General features: G+C 40.5%; 1 protein-coding gene across 1 annotated transcript in view; it reads right to left on the bottom strand.

The window, feature by feature from the left end:
- Positions 1-15,045, bottom strand: part of AFF3 (AF4/FMR2 family member 3) — a 371,463-nt gene that overhangs the window by 17,037 nt on the left and 339,381 nt on the right. Inside the window, exons 14-15 of the mRNA XM_026066422.1 lie at positions 12,351-12,552; positions 9,638-9,765 (exon numbers count right to left, since the gene is read on the bottom strand). Of these exons, the coding sequence (XP_025922207.1) occupies positions 9,638-9,765; positions 12,351-12,552 (330 nt within the window). The remainder of the gene's footprint in view (positions 1-9,637; positions 9,766-12,350; positions 12,553-15,045) is intronic.

Genomic DNA, 15,045 nt, shown 5'->3' with positions numbered 1-15,045 from the left:
ATTAAGGATGTGTTTGGATTTAATTCTTTCCTGATTTTTATCAGAACAAGGTTTTAAAGGTTTTAAATTCTCTGTTTTGTTTAGGTTCAGACTGTACATGAATATCATTTGTCTCGTTAAATCCAGTATACCTATTTAAATTATTATGCTATGAAGTAAAAAAACAGAAGACTGCAGACTCCTTGAAGGTAGTGTATTACCTTAGCTCATGGGCATATGAAGAAACATGAGAAAGCCCTTGAATAAGTTAACTATTCAGGATCTCTGTTTTACATAGTGCACATTTTTAATCTGTGAAGTTCATCAAAGATTCTATTAATCATTTTCTGTTTTTACAAACCCTTAAGATATAGTGACTGAGAACCCATAGATCTGTTAAACACTCCAAAGTTTATCCAAATTCCCTCTGTAACCTGGCCTTCTTAATGAAATTGGCAATAATCTCAGACTGGAGAATTTGTAGGTAATCTCATTGCATGGTAATTTCAGATATGTTTTTATTTCTGTAGAATTATTTTCTCTGTTAAATGAATTTTGTTTAATTCAAACTGAGCTGAATGTTACTTCTTGGATGTTACTGTTGAGAGGCATCTTGAGGAGAAGCAAGCCACTGTTTTCTCACTGAAGAGAGTTAGAAAGAACTGAAGCTATCCCCCTTTTTGGGTCTTTGATCTAAAGTCTTTTCCTCTCCTGAAGTCCTTCTGCAGGTCACAGCCTTGCTACTGCCTGAGAAGCCAGAAAATGGAGAAAATTTCTACAGGGTTAAAATGGCAGTAGGCTACCGACTGAACTGGAGTGGATGTGAGTGGTAGAAGCAGCACTGGTATTTTTTTGTCAGCCCAAAATAGTTACTGATCATGAATGTAAACTGAAGTCCCATGGGAAGCTATTCACTGACTTCTGGTTTTCAGACAACTGAGTCAGTCTCTCCTTTTAGTTATTTACAACTGTCTGTACCTACTGGTGTCAACACTGTCATTCTAGATTTACAAACAGGATTCAGATTGCTTGTTTTTTTTAATTATTTAAAAGAAGTCTGACTTCAAATTAACAGGTACAATCAAGTGTTTTATCTCTATTAATAATCTTGACTGCACAAGAAACTCTTTTGTTTCTAAATATCTGAATGTTGGTACTTTTAGAAATATAGTCCTCTTCAACAAAGTCAAAAGGCGTTCTAATACACTGCTCTAATACATCTCATATATCTCTCTGAAAGGCAAGAGAAAGAGTGTAAAGCATCAGTGCCAACGAAGTCAGGCTGCTGGTGAATTCTCCCTAGGATCAAGTGTCATTATGTGAAACTGGCTGTTCTCGAGGAGAATTTACCCTACTATGTTGATTGGGGAAAGCAATCAAGTATTTCTGGAACCAGTTCAACGCATTCTCAGTCAACACCAGCCAGTCACCTAGGCACTGCAACAGAATCCAGGCTTTTACAGAATAACTCCCCCCATGGCTAGATCTGATAGTACAAACAAGGCCAGGCTTCCTTTTCAACAGTGGTATTCAAACTGTTTATGGCTTTGACAAGGGCAGCCTCAGTAGCATGTCTGGGGCTGAATCTGGGATGAGATTTATCAAACAATCCGCTACTGTCCAGAATTGCTCTCACTCGCGTTGCTGCCACTTTCTCTGGGAGCCTGTCGAAAACCAGCAGGAAATTCAGCATTGCCATTGCTTGTTATGTCACACAGGCTCCCAGCATGAGGTGCGATGGCTGCAGGCATGGTAATTACTCCCCTTCTAGAAGCAGCCTTTCAGAATTTCCGTACTGTTGAGCTCCTGAGAGTGGTGTTACTATTACCCAGGTGAAATGCTTGTGTGTACATGTTTCTCTCTCTAAATCCTATTTAGCAGTATGCCATTACAGTGCATCTCTGCCACCTTTGTCTTTTGCCACCTTCTCTGAATTTAATTTACTGTAGTTTAGCAGATAATTGCGAAAATGTAAACTCATGCAATAAAAAAAAGGGAAGAGAATCAAACAAAGTGAATCAATAAAAGCCTTACGTTGTATAGTAATTTATCAGTATCTACTGCAACATAATCTTGGAACTCAGCACTACCACTTGTATTTACAGAGTACAGTGTAGCTTAGATTCCAATAAACAATTTTAATTATAACTGCATTCAAAAACACATTTTTCACCTAATTTTTATATTTTATATGAACTATCTACTAAACTATAGCATTTTCTGCTTCATTTACATAATCTACCACTTGTACATTATTTCTTACTGTGGTATGGTGTTTTATGAGGATACATTAAAAAAACTAATAAAAGTTCAATTAAACATCATAAATGTAGCCAAGTGCATATTTTAATACCCTTCAGAGATAATGCTACTGAAGTGTTATAAAAAACAAACTAGTGCTTCCTCAGTGTACAACAATTGCACATAATAAAAGAAGCTTAAATCATAATGCTAAACATAGGACCAGTTTCACAACTTTAGTAATCTAGGCCCTAAAAAAGGTGGGTGTGCTGGAAGGGAAAATAGCAAAACGAGCAACTTTAAAATTGATCAGAGCTACAGGGAAACCAGCAGAACAAACCAGCATAGCCAAGCCTAACCCACGTCCAGTTCTGAAGCTGTGCCAGTAGGCCCTGAACTCTCAGTCCAAGAGAAGGAAATCCAGTAAGCTCAAGATAACCACATAAAGTAAAATGAAGGTGTCTACATTCCTGCTTACTTGCTGTGTCAGACGGAGTTATACTGGGAGACGTGTCAGGGATGTCTGACATGTTGGGTCACAGTTATGGATGGTCATCTTGAGGACGAAGGATGGAGCTGAAGTTGGGGACCAGGTGTTATTATACAAAATAGAGCTCCTCTCTGACACATCATGGCCTCTTGCCCATTTTGCAGCTCAGAATAAATACTGCTGACCTGCTGTGTCTGGGACATGGCACAGGGGGTGCAAGGCAGTCCATGGCACTGTACAAAGTGGGTACCCAGTTACAAGAGTCTCATGCTAAGTATGGCAGACCCAGCACCTCTGCAAAGTTCAGCAGAGGAGCAGAGATTTGGAGAGCGTTGAAAGCTCAGTGTATCTGTGACCCATTTAAATGGTGTTGCTATATGGATTTCAGATTCTGACTGGATTCAGGTCAAGTGTAAGATAAATCTACCCAGTCACAGAACTACTATTTTGATGGGCTTTGTATAACAAGGTCAATAGTTTAGATAAATGAATAGTACAAATACATGGAGAGGAAGTTACTGTTGCAAAAATAGAAGACAAAATTAAAGCATGGCACCTAATTTAAACAAAATTAAGACAGATAAAATAAATGGGGATTCCCATTTTGGCAAGAATACAAAAACACCCAGACTAACCATGTTAGTGACGTGAAATGCAAGAGACCAAGAGAAAGAGTCAAAATCTACTACAAAATCCTGGGCATGTCCCAGATTCATGGCTTAAAGATACTCACATGAAATCAATGTCTGGACTAAAAAGTGCATGGGAGGAATGTGCATATGAGAAGAAGTATTAACAATAGGCACTTGCGCTCCTATATTAAAAGCAGAGGGGGAAGACCTTACATCCTGGTAAGTGTACCTCTTTTCTTGTATGTTAAATAGATATTCTGAAATCAGCTAATTTCAGTTGAAGGTGGGATGAAAGCCTTTACAGTCAGGCCTAGGGAGAGAGGGCAGGACCACAGCAGTCAAGATTTACATAATTTTAAAATGCCATGGAATCACATCCTGAATTCCCAGGAGGCAACTGAAAACCAGGAAGAAGCATCTCTTTAGGGAAGGAGTATCTGGGAAGATCAAGCGTACTCTAACCCTGACGGCCAGCTAACATCCCAGCTCTGATGAGTGAGAAGCCAAGGTGTGAGTGAAACTGCTGTTGACAGTAGATCTGAAACCTGAGTCAATGAATGGGATATCTATACTGACAGGAGTGGCAGATCCTCAAACAAAAACTGAACTAACTAGGTTACTTGTAATCTCTTGGGCTTTGCCCTGCCATGCCTTTCTGAGAACCTTCAGGAACAGTAGGATTTGATAGAAATCATCATTAGGGACTAGAAGACCAGGAATGCATCTGATGATCGATAGGGATTTTGGGAAATCAGATTCCTAAAGTGCATTAAATCAGCACAGCCTCTCTTCAGCTCCATAACTCTTTGCTGGTTCTCAGGAAGGAAAAGGATACTCCCAGGCTAAAAATGGGTTTGAACAGCCTACCTCTGATCCTCTAGGCTGAGGGACATAAAGATATTTACCACTTCCACAAAAACAGTGGTAACTGTCTTGGAACTGACTTGAGAATTAAACTGCATACAGATGCATTAGAATGTCTCTTATATACCACACCTGTGAATCCTGGCATTGAGGGTGATGAAAACCCACACTGCTATGTGGCCTAGCACAGCAAGACAAACCCTGGAGTCCTGGGATGGACTTTCAGCTCTTGGAGGAGCTAAAAGTAATGTCAATGTTTGGAATGAAACCTGAGGAAGACAAGCTCTGGCAAAAGCTAGAGGTAGGGTAGCGTAGAACCACATGGGGGTTAGATGAGACTTCCTCATATTCAGCATGAGAACCAAGACTAGTCTAAGAGCTGAGAAGGGGTTTGGAAGGTGCTCATGACCTGCTGTAGGCATCTGCCCTCTGCTCACCAGTGGTGGGGGTGAGGACAGAGAACCACCTTCTTCATCTGAGAGATTCAGCTCTGATACCAGGAGCTGTGGGAAGGTTTGCTGAGCCAGGGGCTGTCTGACTAGCAAACCCTGGTCTTGCTCACATTCATGATTCACTGTGGACTAAAGACATTTCCTGGCCAAGCTGTAGAGTGAAAAAAGGAACATCAAAAGTCAACTAATAAAAACAAATCCTCTTCTCAGAGTGGTAAAATTATCAGGGGCTATTTCAGATCTGAGTCTGTCAATAAAAGCATTCCTTGGCCATGTCTGTGTTAGTGAAATAATCAGGGCAAGGACACCAGCTCTATCATTTGATCATCCATGCTGTTTAATTGCTAACAGTCTCCTTGGCATAATTTTGAGCTCTCTCTCAGACAATGGCTGAACGCAGCTGGGGGATAGCATGGGCCAGGGAGTGTTCTCAGGAGGCAGTGACTGTTCTTTGTTTTGGGGGGTGAAGACAGCTCATACTCATAAAGACATAAGCAGTGCTGTACCACTTGCCCACAGGGACAGAGGAGGGGCAGGACTGTAGCCTGTAAGTTCAAACTAGCCCCTGTTTCTCTTTGACAGTAGGGAATAATGGCTATAAATCCTTTACCCTGTGAGAATCTCCAACTAGAGCTGATTAAGCATCTATTTCCCACCAAACCAAGCTCTCACCAAATGTCCCTAAAAAAGGGGGGGGTAGATGGTCTTGCAGAGAACAGGCAACTTAATTATCTAATCATGAGAGGCAGAGTGTGCTATTTAAGAGTCTCATGGGCAGTGTAGACATGAGAAAATTGATTGCCATAAGCAAAAAGGGAAGAAGGGGAACAATGAGATGGTCAGATGAAGTCTTAAAATCTCCCAAGGCTGAGAAATTGGGAGCACTCAAAGTAAGCCTATGAATTTGTGAGGAACTCAGTATAGCAGATGTTGGTCTATCTGACCAGTAATTTCTTAGATTGCTGATGGGAAGAGGACCCAAGCTCTTTTCCTTAACTGTGCTCCTGAGGATATGCTCAATATTACAGAAGTTTCTCCAAATATCTCAGAAGAGCAAGAGCCCTTAAGGCATTTTGGGCAAGGTAGAGTGAGCTGTGTTCCAGATCTTGTATTGGAGTTACGACCAAAGTCTGCTTTTTTCTTTCCATTGTGAGGTAGATGAACACGGAAGAAGAGACTGAAAATGAGAGATTTGGGGTCCGAGCCAAAACTAAGAGATGTGCCAAGAAGCTATCTTTTGAGGTCTCTATGCAGTATACCTTTACAGATGGAACATTTCCTGGGTATATGGTTTACCTATAGACAAACAAACATGTGAATGCTATCTCACAGCAGAATACGTCCCTAAAGCTGGGGCAATGTAAAGCTGGTGGGTGTATACAGCACCTAAATCTATAAAGGTGGAACAAACATTTGACAAAATGCAAACAGAAAAACTGAAAAAAATGCTGAGGAAGATGTATTATCCTGCTCCTATAAGACCAGAAAAAAAAAAAAAAAGGAAAAAAAATGTAAATGGAAAAAGAAATGGGTTTACAAGGGTAACCCACAATACAAATGAGAAAATAATACTGAGGAACAAGTTMTGATTTAACCAAAATGAAAACTGGAAAACTAGGTATGCTCTACCCTTTTCACACCACACATGCAGTGTTTTGAGGAGGGTGTGGGACTGTGCCCTCAGGCACCCACAGCATGTTTGTGCTTATCGCTTCAAGGACAACAGACTTTGCTCCTAAATGCAGTTATTGGGAACTCTGTCATTCAGTGGAATTACAGTAGGACTGAATTTAGCTTGAAGCATTATTATGTAACCTTAAAAATGTTATCATACAGTCATAAATGGCAAAAAATCAACAAAAACTTGTTAAGAATTAATACTGGAAACAGTATTGATGTCACTTATACATGTGACATGCTGGGTATCTTGAAGCATATTCAGGGCAGGCAGTAAACAATGGCAAACCAGGGGAAGTAGGATTTTGCCTGCCTTTTTAAAGACTGTTACCTATATTTACCTTTGTATTTCAATGTATGTGTGTACAGCACTCTGCCAAGAAAGATATACTTTTTATTGACCTGCTTGTATTCCAACTTATTGCCAGCGACAGCTGTTGTCAATGATCTGGAGAAAATAAATTGAGAATAATGTAACAAGATACTGATTGGTCAAAAAAATTAGTTGTTGCTTTAAATCAAATATAAGGGATTTAGTCTCTTCAAACTATAGAGTCTGATTAAAATGAAGACTTTAAAGTCATGGTTGGATTATAATAATTCAGAACCTCATGGATTAAGAAATGAAATACTTCATGGGCATCATTTTGGTCAAAACACTGCCATTAGGATTACTAGATAATTTTAGACCCACTGTATTGCATTTCTTCAAATCCTCTGCTGTGGTGCAGAATTTGAAAGACACTGGCTGCCATGTTTAATTTGATCCTTCTAACATGTGAGTCAAATTTATTGACATTCAACATTTGCAGCCAGTCTAATCCACTATGTTTCAGTGACCTCTCTACACAACAATTTCAGAGTCCTGGTCTAGTATAGCTGGTATTCTGGTGGTGCTTCCTAGATACATGTTGTGGACGACAGTTGTAGTACATGAAAATCTCCCTTCTCTAGTTAGCACAACAAGCATTTAACTGTTTCTGTTTTTTAAGGGCAAATTAAGACATATTTGACTTCTGTGTCTTATCTTATTTGTCTTTTTAGATTGCCTTTTTTTTATGGACCACAAACTGCTTGGGGACATTCTACATGGAAGGCACTATACACGAACAGTTTTATTGTATCTCTCTTTCAAAAGGTGAAGCACTTTTATTGAAGATGCCTGCCAGAGAAATCACATGTATCACTAATGGAGAAAGCAAGTGATAAAAGCCTTTTAGATGATAGAGACACTGAAAAAAAGCAGTTTTCCTGTGACAGCATTATAGGTGGAAAAAAAAACAGTTCCCTTGTTTTTTTTTATCAGCATGTTGAAGGAGAATCGGATGAAGATACAATAGTTCTATTGTAGCTCTTTCTCATTGTATTTTTTTCTTCTAATCCGTACAGATGAGCACTTCCTACATTTTGACTTTTATCAGGTACTGATGCCTTTTTGTTTCCTATGTACATCTTTAAAATGCAGAAAAATTCAACAGTTGCAAGTAAATTATGGATGATAAAACATTTTAAAGGATATGAAGAGTTAGGCAGTACTTCTAAACAGTTTTAAATTTCCTCGGTGGAGGTTGTTGAATAAATGCATTGGAAGAGAAAAAAATAGCATGGAGGGAAGTAGAGAAGAAGGGAAAATCAGAATATATAAACTAGGGAGAGTTTTCCACAAAAGGGACAGAGAAAATGGTTACATTCATTCAACTTGGATCTCCTTATGACTATCATGAATGCTCACAGAAATAAATCTCACTAGCCTTCTTTTCTTGACATACAAAACAGATGCCTTCTTTTGAAGTCAGTGGGAACTTATTTATACTTTATGTAGGAAAACTGGTTCCCCTTGGTGAGATTATCTGGAGGTGGTGTGAAGAAACCTTATAATTTTTATTATTATTTATTAAAAATCACAGTTCCTGAGGAAATGGGCTGTTTTCCCAAAGTTCCCTTTGGTACACAAGAGTGAGTGATGTTGTGGGTGAAAGTCTTGGAGTATGAAGGGCCTGTCAAGTTCATGCAGCTTGCAGAGCTGCATTCACTCCAGGCAGTCTGAGACATAGCTTAAACAGAATTTCTTCTATTCTAGCCAAGCCAGAAAAGTTGGTATTTCTAGGCCAGAACCTCACTAGGCAAAAAGACTGTGGCTTTTCTAGATACTAAAATTCCAGCTTTCAGTTTCAACTTTATATTTTATCTAAAAAATACCACCACATAAATCACCTTGGGAAATGAACCAGGAATTTGAATTTACCAAAACCAAAAGAAAGACAATTACAAGCTGGAACTGTTTTCAGAGGAGGGGAGCAGGGGATGTTTGAAGGATGTCATGGAAGTGGGGAGGGGCAAGTATCCCTTTGGGTACTCATACTAACCACTACTGCCTCCTACTCACCCTGTCTTCATGAAAGCACCTTTTTCTGAGCAGCAGTAGCAACAATAGCATCAGCTGTCAAGGCTCAGGGCTACATGCTCCCATTTGTCCTCTCCCCTTGCTCCAAAGGCGCCCAGGAAGAGAGCCCCTCTCACCCTGCCTTGCAATGGCTCTGTATATATCTGGAGTTTGATGAGTGCAGAATTAACGCCAGGACCTTGAGGGCACTCATAGGCCTTAAGGGCCAGCCTCCCTGGAGCCTCTGCGTTCTGCCCATCGGCCCAGGAGCCCCATTTATCTCAGGTCTGGGCCTCCAGGTCCTGCCCAAGCTACATTGTAGGTGTGCCTGTCTTCAGCCCTGTCGCAGCTATGCCTGTGCCTGGCCGTGGACCTCTTTGATCTGGACCGTGACCTGTGGCCTGTCTTCCCAGCTTGACCTCAGACTTGCCTTGTCACTCGGCACTTGCCTGGCAGTCACTGAGCTGGGTCTGACCCTGGTTACTCTCATCAGTCCTGCTCCCAACCTGACTTCTTAGCTTGATCTCAGACCTGCCTCATCACCATGGCTCTGCTGAGCATCTGGACTCCTGGTTGGACCTGGCTACCACCCCCAAATCTGCCCTGCTTGCCTTGCTCAGGCGAGGTGGGATGGGCCCCTGGCTGGCGAGCCCCCTGACCTGCTGGCTGTGTTATCCCCCTCAGCTTCCTGGCCCTTAGGACACAGCCAGCTGTCATAGCTCCCCAACACTTAGATGCTTATTTTATGAAGAAAAATTAAAGAGTTAATCCAGTATGTCTAATTCACTGCTCAATGTACATTATTACTATAATAGTACTGGTCATGTCTCAGCTTCTCTTGGGCAAATTTATTTTTCTCTCTTTCAATGCAGAAAAAGACATTGTTTGCTGTCTTTACTTTAAAGGCATCTGTACTTACATATCATCAAAGATAAGCTTTGTCCTTCTGCAGTCTCTGGGTGTGCTGGACAAAGGTGACCAAGGCTCTGTCTGGGACTGTGGCTTATTGCAGAGAAGAACATTTTCTGAATTGATGTGAATTGCTTTCTAGACAACAAACAACAGAGGAGACATTGAGGAATTGTCTACTAACTTCAAAAAAGCAACTAATAAACAACAGAAGCATCTTTGCATTGTGCTGTAAATTGCCAGTTAGTTTTCCTACTATTTCAGCGGGGAGTATGTATAACTGTCCTGTCACCGATAGCCACAAATTCACAGATATTGCTCAGAGCGCTTTGAAAATGGCTAGAGTTTCAGCGTGATATACTGAAGAACAGGAGCTGAACTATTAGTAACTATCAAAAGGCTCTGTAACACAGTAAGTGAAATTATTAAATAATAGATCTGTTGTGGTCATTTAGAAGATCAAGTTATATCTCCAGTCTTCAATTTCCAAGCTACCATTGTACCTTGCCGTGGGAGAGCAAGATTCACTTGTTTGACTCTTGTTTCTCACTGCCCTGCTAATGTGTCTGTGTGGTGTGAATTTGCAGCCCAAGGTCTTTCTGCTCTTTCTTTCTGCTCTAGGTCCCTGATCAGCTTGAAAGGTGACTGTTCTGTGCCACAGCAGGGGCACATGCCTTTTGGCAGATCCACATGTTGAAAAGAGGGTGTTGCACATTCCCGCAGCTGCAGCCCTGTTCTGTGCCTGCTGGAGTTACGTTCTTCATGTGGCYTCATGTGCCCTTCATCCCACCAAGTGACCTACTGTGTGGGCTACCACGCGCTGGTGCAGTGGAAAGCAGAGAGCTCCAGGTTGCCCTTGGTTGCCAGAACCACTGCGAGAAAACACGATTGCTTCTCTTTCCGGCAAAAGAAGGGAATGGAATAGAGAAATGGACAAAAAGTTCAAAAGGATGAAAGCCATTCTCTGGCTTGTGATCTCTGACAAAAATTCAAATGAACACTTGGGCATATCAGTTAGGTGCCAGACAGAAAGATCGAACAAAACAAAGCTAGATTTAACATTTATAGTTCAGGAGCTCTCATCTATATGGCACATCCAGATCAGTTCAGCAGGCTAAAGTTTTCAGATGAATAACCAGATACATAAGGATTTTATTGCAAGGGTTGTTAAAATGTTGACCAAATGGTGCATTACTAGGTTATGCAGAAAATCTCAGTGAAACGCATTTGCTAAGGGTGTGGATCATAAAGCAATCGCTTTCTACTTTTGATTTCCAACACATTTGCCTGTGAAGGAATTGTTTTCAAGATTTCCTGTGAAGAATCATATCATTATAATTCTGAATGGGTTATAAACCTCTAAACTTAGGTTTTAAAAGTTAAAATGTTTAAAAATTTACATTTAATCCATGAAATGATAAATTACTATAATATGTTAAAAATGTCTTTTTACGGCATATTTTTGAGTACTTAATTTTATTTCAATATACTAAAAGCATCTGTGAGATAGCCTTGAAACACATAATTTATGATAACTTATTAAAAAAAAGAACTCTAAAATTAAAATTATAGTTGCCACTCCCCCCCAATCTCAAAAAATAAATACATTTACATAGACATATGCCTACATGGGCCAGGTATACCCACAGGTCATTTATCCCCACAGCAAAAGTGGCTGGCAGTGACCGCTGCCACAGCTCTAGTAATTTGTTTGCCTGAATGTTGCTGTAATACTTAGTCTTTTGTGGCCTCCTAACTATCAAATAACATATAATTTAACAATGAATAGATGCTGGATAAAACATCTAAACAGCCTTTGTAGCAAGGAAAGGCGCATGGACCCTCCCAGCAACAGAAGAGTGCCTTAGTGACTTGACTAGCTGCTCCAGCAGTGAACATCAATATGTTGGTAGCCAAATTGCTTGTTCTAGGTATTCCACACAAAGCAGAACAGCTTCAAGGGGAGGACATGAGAATATTCTCCCTTTGCTGTTTTACCCACAATGTCCTGTAGGTTGGGAGTTCAGGTACTGTTTTGAGAGGTGAGAGATGGAGATGTGAATTCCCTCAGCCACAAGTGGTAACAGACTCTACTCCAACATCCTAATCACAGAGCCCAGGCATAAATGGGGCGCAGCACCTACTCCCTTTCCCTCTGTACTTTGAAGGCAGTGGCCATCACCTGATTTAGCACATAGCCTTATCTGGAATGGTGCTCTGGACACACTTATTAGATCAGGACTCTCTGATGAGATGAATACCTGAATGCCTGGGCTCTGATGGGGCCAAGTTGYGAGGCCGGTGCTAAACTATTCACCAGTGGCAAGAGTAAGTAGCAGCGTATGAAAAGCTTGTATGTAAGACACGTAGGAGGGCCTGACTGCAGGCACACTCACAGTTAGGCAGCACCTGAGTGGATGCCTAATACGGTGGGCGGAGGTGCCTTGCATCGTGCCCAAGGTATTCTCTGGAGGCCTAAATCCACTTGCTTGGGGCAATTAGCTTTTACCTTTTGCTTATGTAGCCTTTGTTGAGTATTTGCCTGCTTTATGGCCTGCCTGTCTTCCTTTTTTCTGTGCCTTGCTCTACTTGAAAATGGAAAAACTGGAACTTATAGCACAGCATTAATTATTACATTTTTTTGCGTAACATTCTGCAAAACTAGCATGGACTGCAATACAAAATGAAAAATATACAGCTAGTGAACAACAATATAAACTTACATTGAAGTCCCCGGCATGTGGCTGTGACTGGATTTCACCCTTATGTTTTTTGCTGGAGGAGATGGAAGGTAATAGACTGCTGCCATTAGGTCTGCTGGAGGAAGTTAAATCATCGTTCGAGTATTTGTGTTTTGATGCATCAGAGAGGGGAGAGATGGGTGACCGAAGCATTTTCTCATTTTTATTTATTGGTATTGCCAAGCTGGAAATGGAAATTACAGTAATGGAGTGTCACAAAGCTGGCTTTGAGAAAGGTAAATGTTTTATATATTACCAAAACTTCAAATTTAAAACCTTCTGGCAGGATAAAGTCTATTGGTATCTGAAAATAAGCTCATTGGGACCAAGAGTTCATTTACAAATTTGGATGATGTTTTTCCTCTTTCCCTTCAAGGCAAATTGTAATTCTGGAGTTAATATAAAGTCTGTATCAGGGTACTTGAAAAAAATACGGAGAAAAATGGCCACTTGCTCACCATCTCTTAAGGGATAGCTGGAGAAGAAGATTAGGCTCTGAAGTGTAAGTTTAGGTTATGGAGCCCTATTTCACCATTACAGGTGACAATTTATAAGCCATGGCAATAAAACCATATGTGAATTGAAACAGGAAATGCATTTGAAGCTGACTGGGTTGTCTTTGTGCTCAATGGCCAGCCTTTGGTAGCATTGTTTATACTAATCTGATACAGATTCTGAAGACAAAGAAAGATAGGCTGGTACTGCGGACAAAGGGAAACATATGCAGATAGTAGACACAAAGCTGTTCCGTCTTCTAAAGAAGAAAGCTATGACACAGACAGTATTTTCAGCTTTCATTTATTTGAGAGAAACTTTGGATGAGAAGAAGTCAGGCAATAAAAATATGCCCCAAAATAAACTTTAGATGGACTAAATTGAAAAAAATACTTATCTGAAAATTTTAAAGCAGTGCGCACAAAGTAAGAGTTTTTTAAGGAGACAGTTTACCTTAAGGCTAAAACTGTGATTAAGGTCAGACAGGCTATTTTAACACAATACCTTTCCCTGTCACATTCCCCTTTATCCAGCCTATTATTTTTTATGGACAATTCTCACTTCTTTATAGTTAATGTATTAGACAGTATATACTTAATGGAATGGCAAAAAGGAATATGGTACAAAATATACTTTATTTCACCACATCATTTCAAGGAATAGAACTAATTAAAAGTCCTTAAAAACTACTTGCGAGAGAAGCCATGGATCATAATTCAGAACCTTCCCTGTGTCCCACAGTGTACTACTTTTAAAGCACAACATGGACTGTTTTGCTTTAATGACCAATGCTGTTTATGAAAGCAAGAATTGAGGTGTATAAAATGGACGACTGTGCTCTTTTTCCCCCCTAATAAAAATAAGATATTTAGTGCTATTTTGAATTTGGAGGCTGATGCTGTCATTTCTTTTCCTCTTTTCAAACATACGACCATGCCTTGGTTAGCCATGTTCATACATCATTGTCAAAGTGGGGGCTAAAGCATCCATAAGGATCCATAGTTCCTTGGAAGTGTAGCCAAAACTCAGAAGTTTTGCTCAGACCTTGTGCAGTTTCCAGTTGTGCTGCAGACCTTCTTCATGGTCTTTGGCACATTGCTTGGGGCCCACCTAAACACATTGCGAGGAGTTGAACTGCAGCAGCCCAGTCAGCCTTATTCTACTGAGAAGCTGTGTAAATTATCCTGTGGTGAGCTCTGGTCTGCAGGGACTGGGCTGGCTGTGGCACCTGACCTAGGTGCAAGACATTTGGGGTATCTCTGCCTGACACTGCAGGCTTTCATGTCAAACAGGGTCTTGCTCAGCCTGTGCCTCAGGCTGTATTTCCACAATACAAAATGCTCATGTCTACAGGTGTTCTTGCTCCTCTCTTTGCTACCAGCCCTCAGCTGTGCTGACAAAACTGTTTGTGTGGCTGCGCTGGAAGAGGAGTAATAAAAGCTTGGCCAAAAAAAAAAAAAAAGAGACTTCTGGTTTCAGACAAGAAAAAAGTTCTGGTTATAGTTTCTTGAGTGAATTTACAAGTCAGCCACAAAGACAGCTGTTTTGGCGTAACTGGAGGGGAGACATGCCAGCCTGAGGACCTGGTTGTTGTGAGAGGGACAGGAGTTCCTGACATGGGGACTGTTGATTTAGCTGCAACCTCAGTAGCCCCTCCTGAGCAGTGGGAATATTAGCATTTGATGTCATGTCCTACAGAAGCATATATCACATAAACACCTCGGAAGCAGGGCAGATCAGGGAAGAATTAGGAGGCATATAAGCATTTAAGACCTTCTTTGTCGTTTCTTTAATGTACAATTGCTACTAGGAGTACTGAATAAAATGTCAAGCAAAACACAAATTATTGTACTGATTCCAGGAAGGGTAGAATTAACCCTGTGACATAGCAGGCTATCACAACCATGCTATTCCCTGAAAATGAATGTGACATAAAACATATGACATTGTGGTAACAGGAATGGCAAGTCTGCACACAATCAGCCACAATAAAATAAACTGTTATATGTATTGTTTTCACTTTATGAAACACACGTGATTTATATAAGGACAAAGAAATTGAATGCATGTTTCTGAATATGCACTATGTATATTAGTTTTCTCCATGACTTTTTCCAGTATTAATGATATAAGTTACTCAAACTCATCAGTGATGAGTACAACAGAAAAGCCTCTTATAACA

Source organism: Apteryx rowi, unplaced genomic scaffold, assembly GCF_003343035.1.
Source record: "Apteryx rowi isolate R43461 unplaced genomic scaffold, aptRow1 scaffold_103, whole genome shotgun sequence".
Taxonomy (NCBI): Eukaryota; Metazoa; Chordata; class Aves; order Apterygiformes; family Apterygidae; genus Apteryx; species Apteryx rowi.
This window is presented reverse-complemented; position numbering and strand designations above follow the sequence as displayed.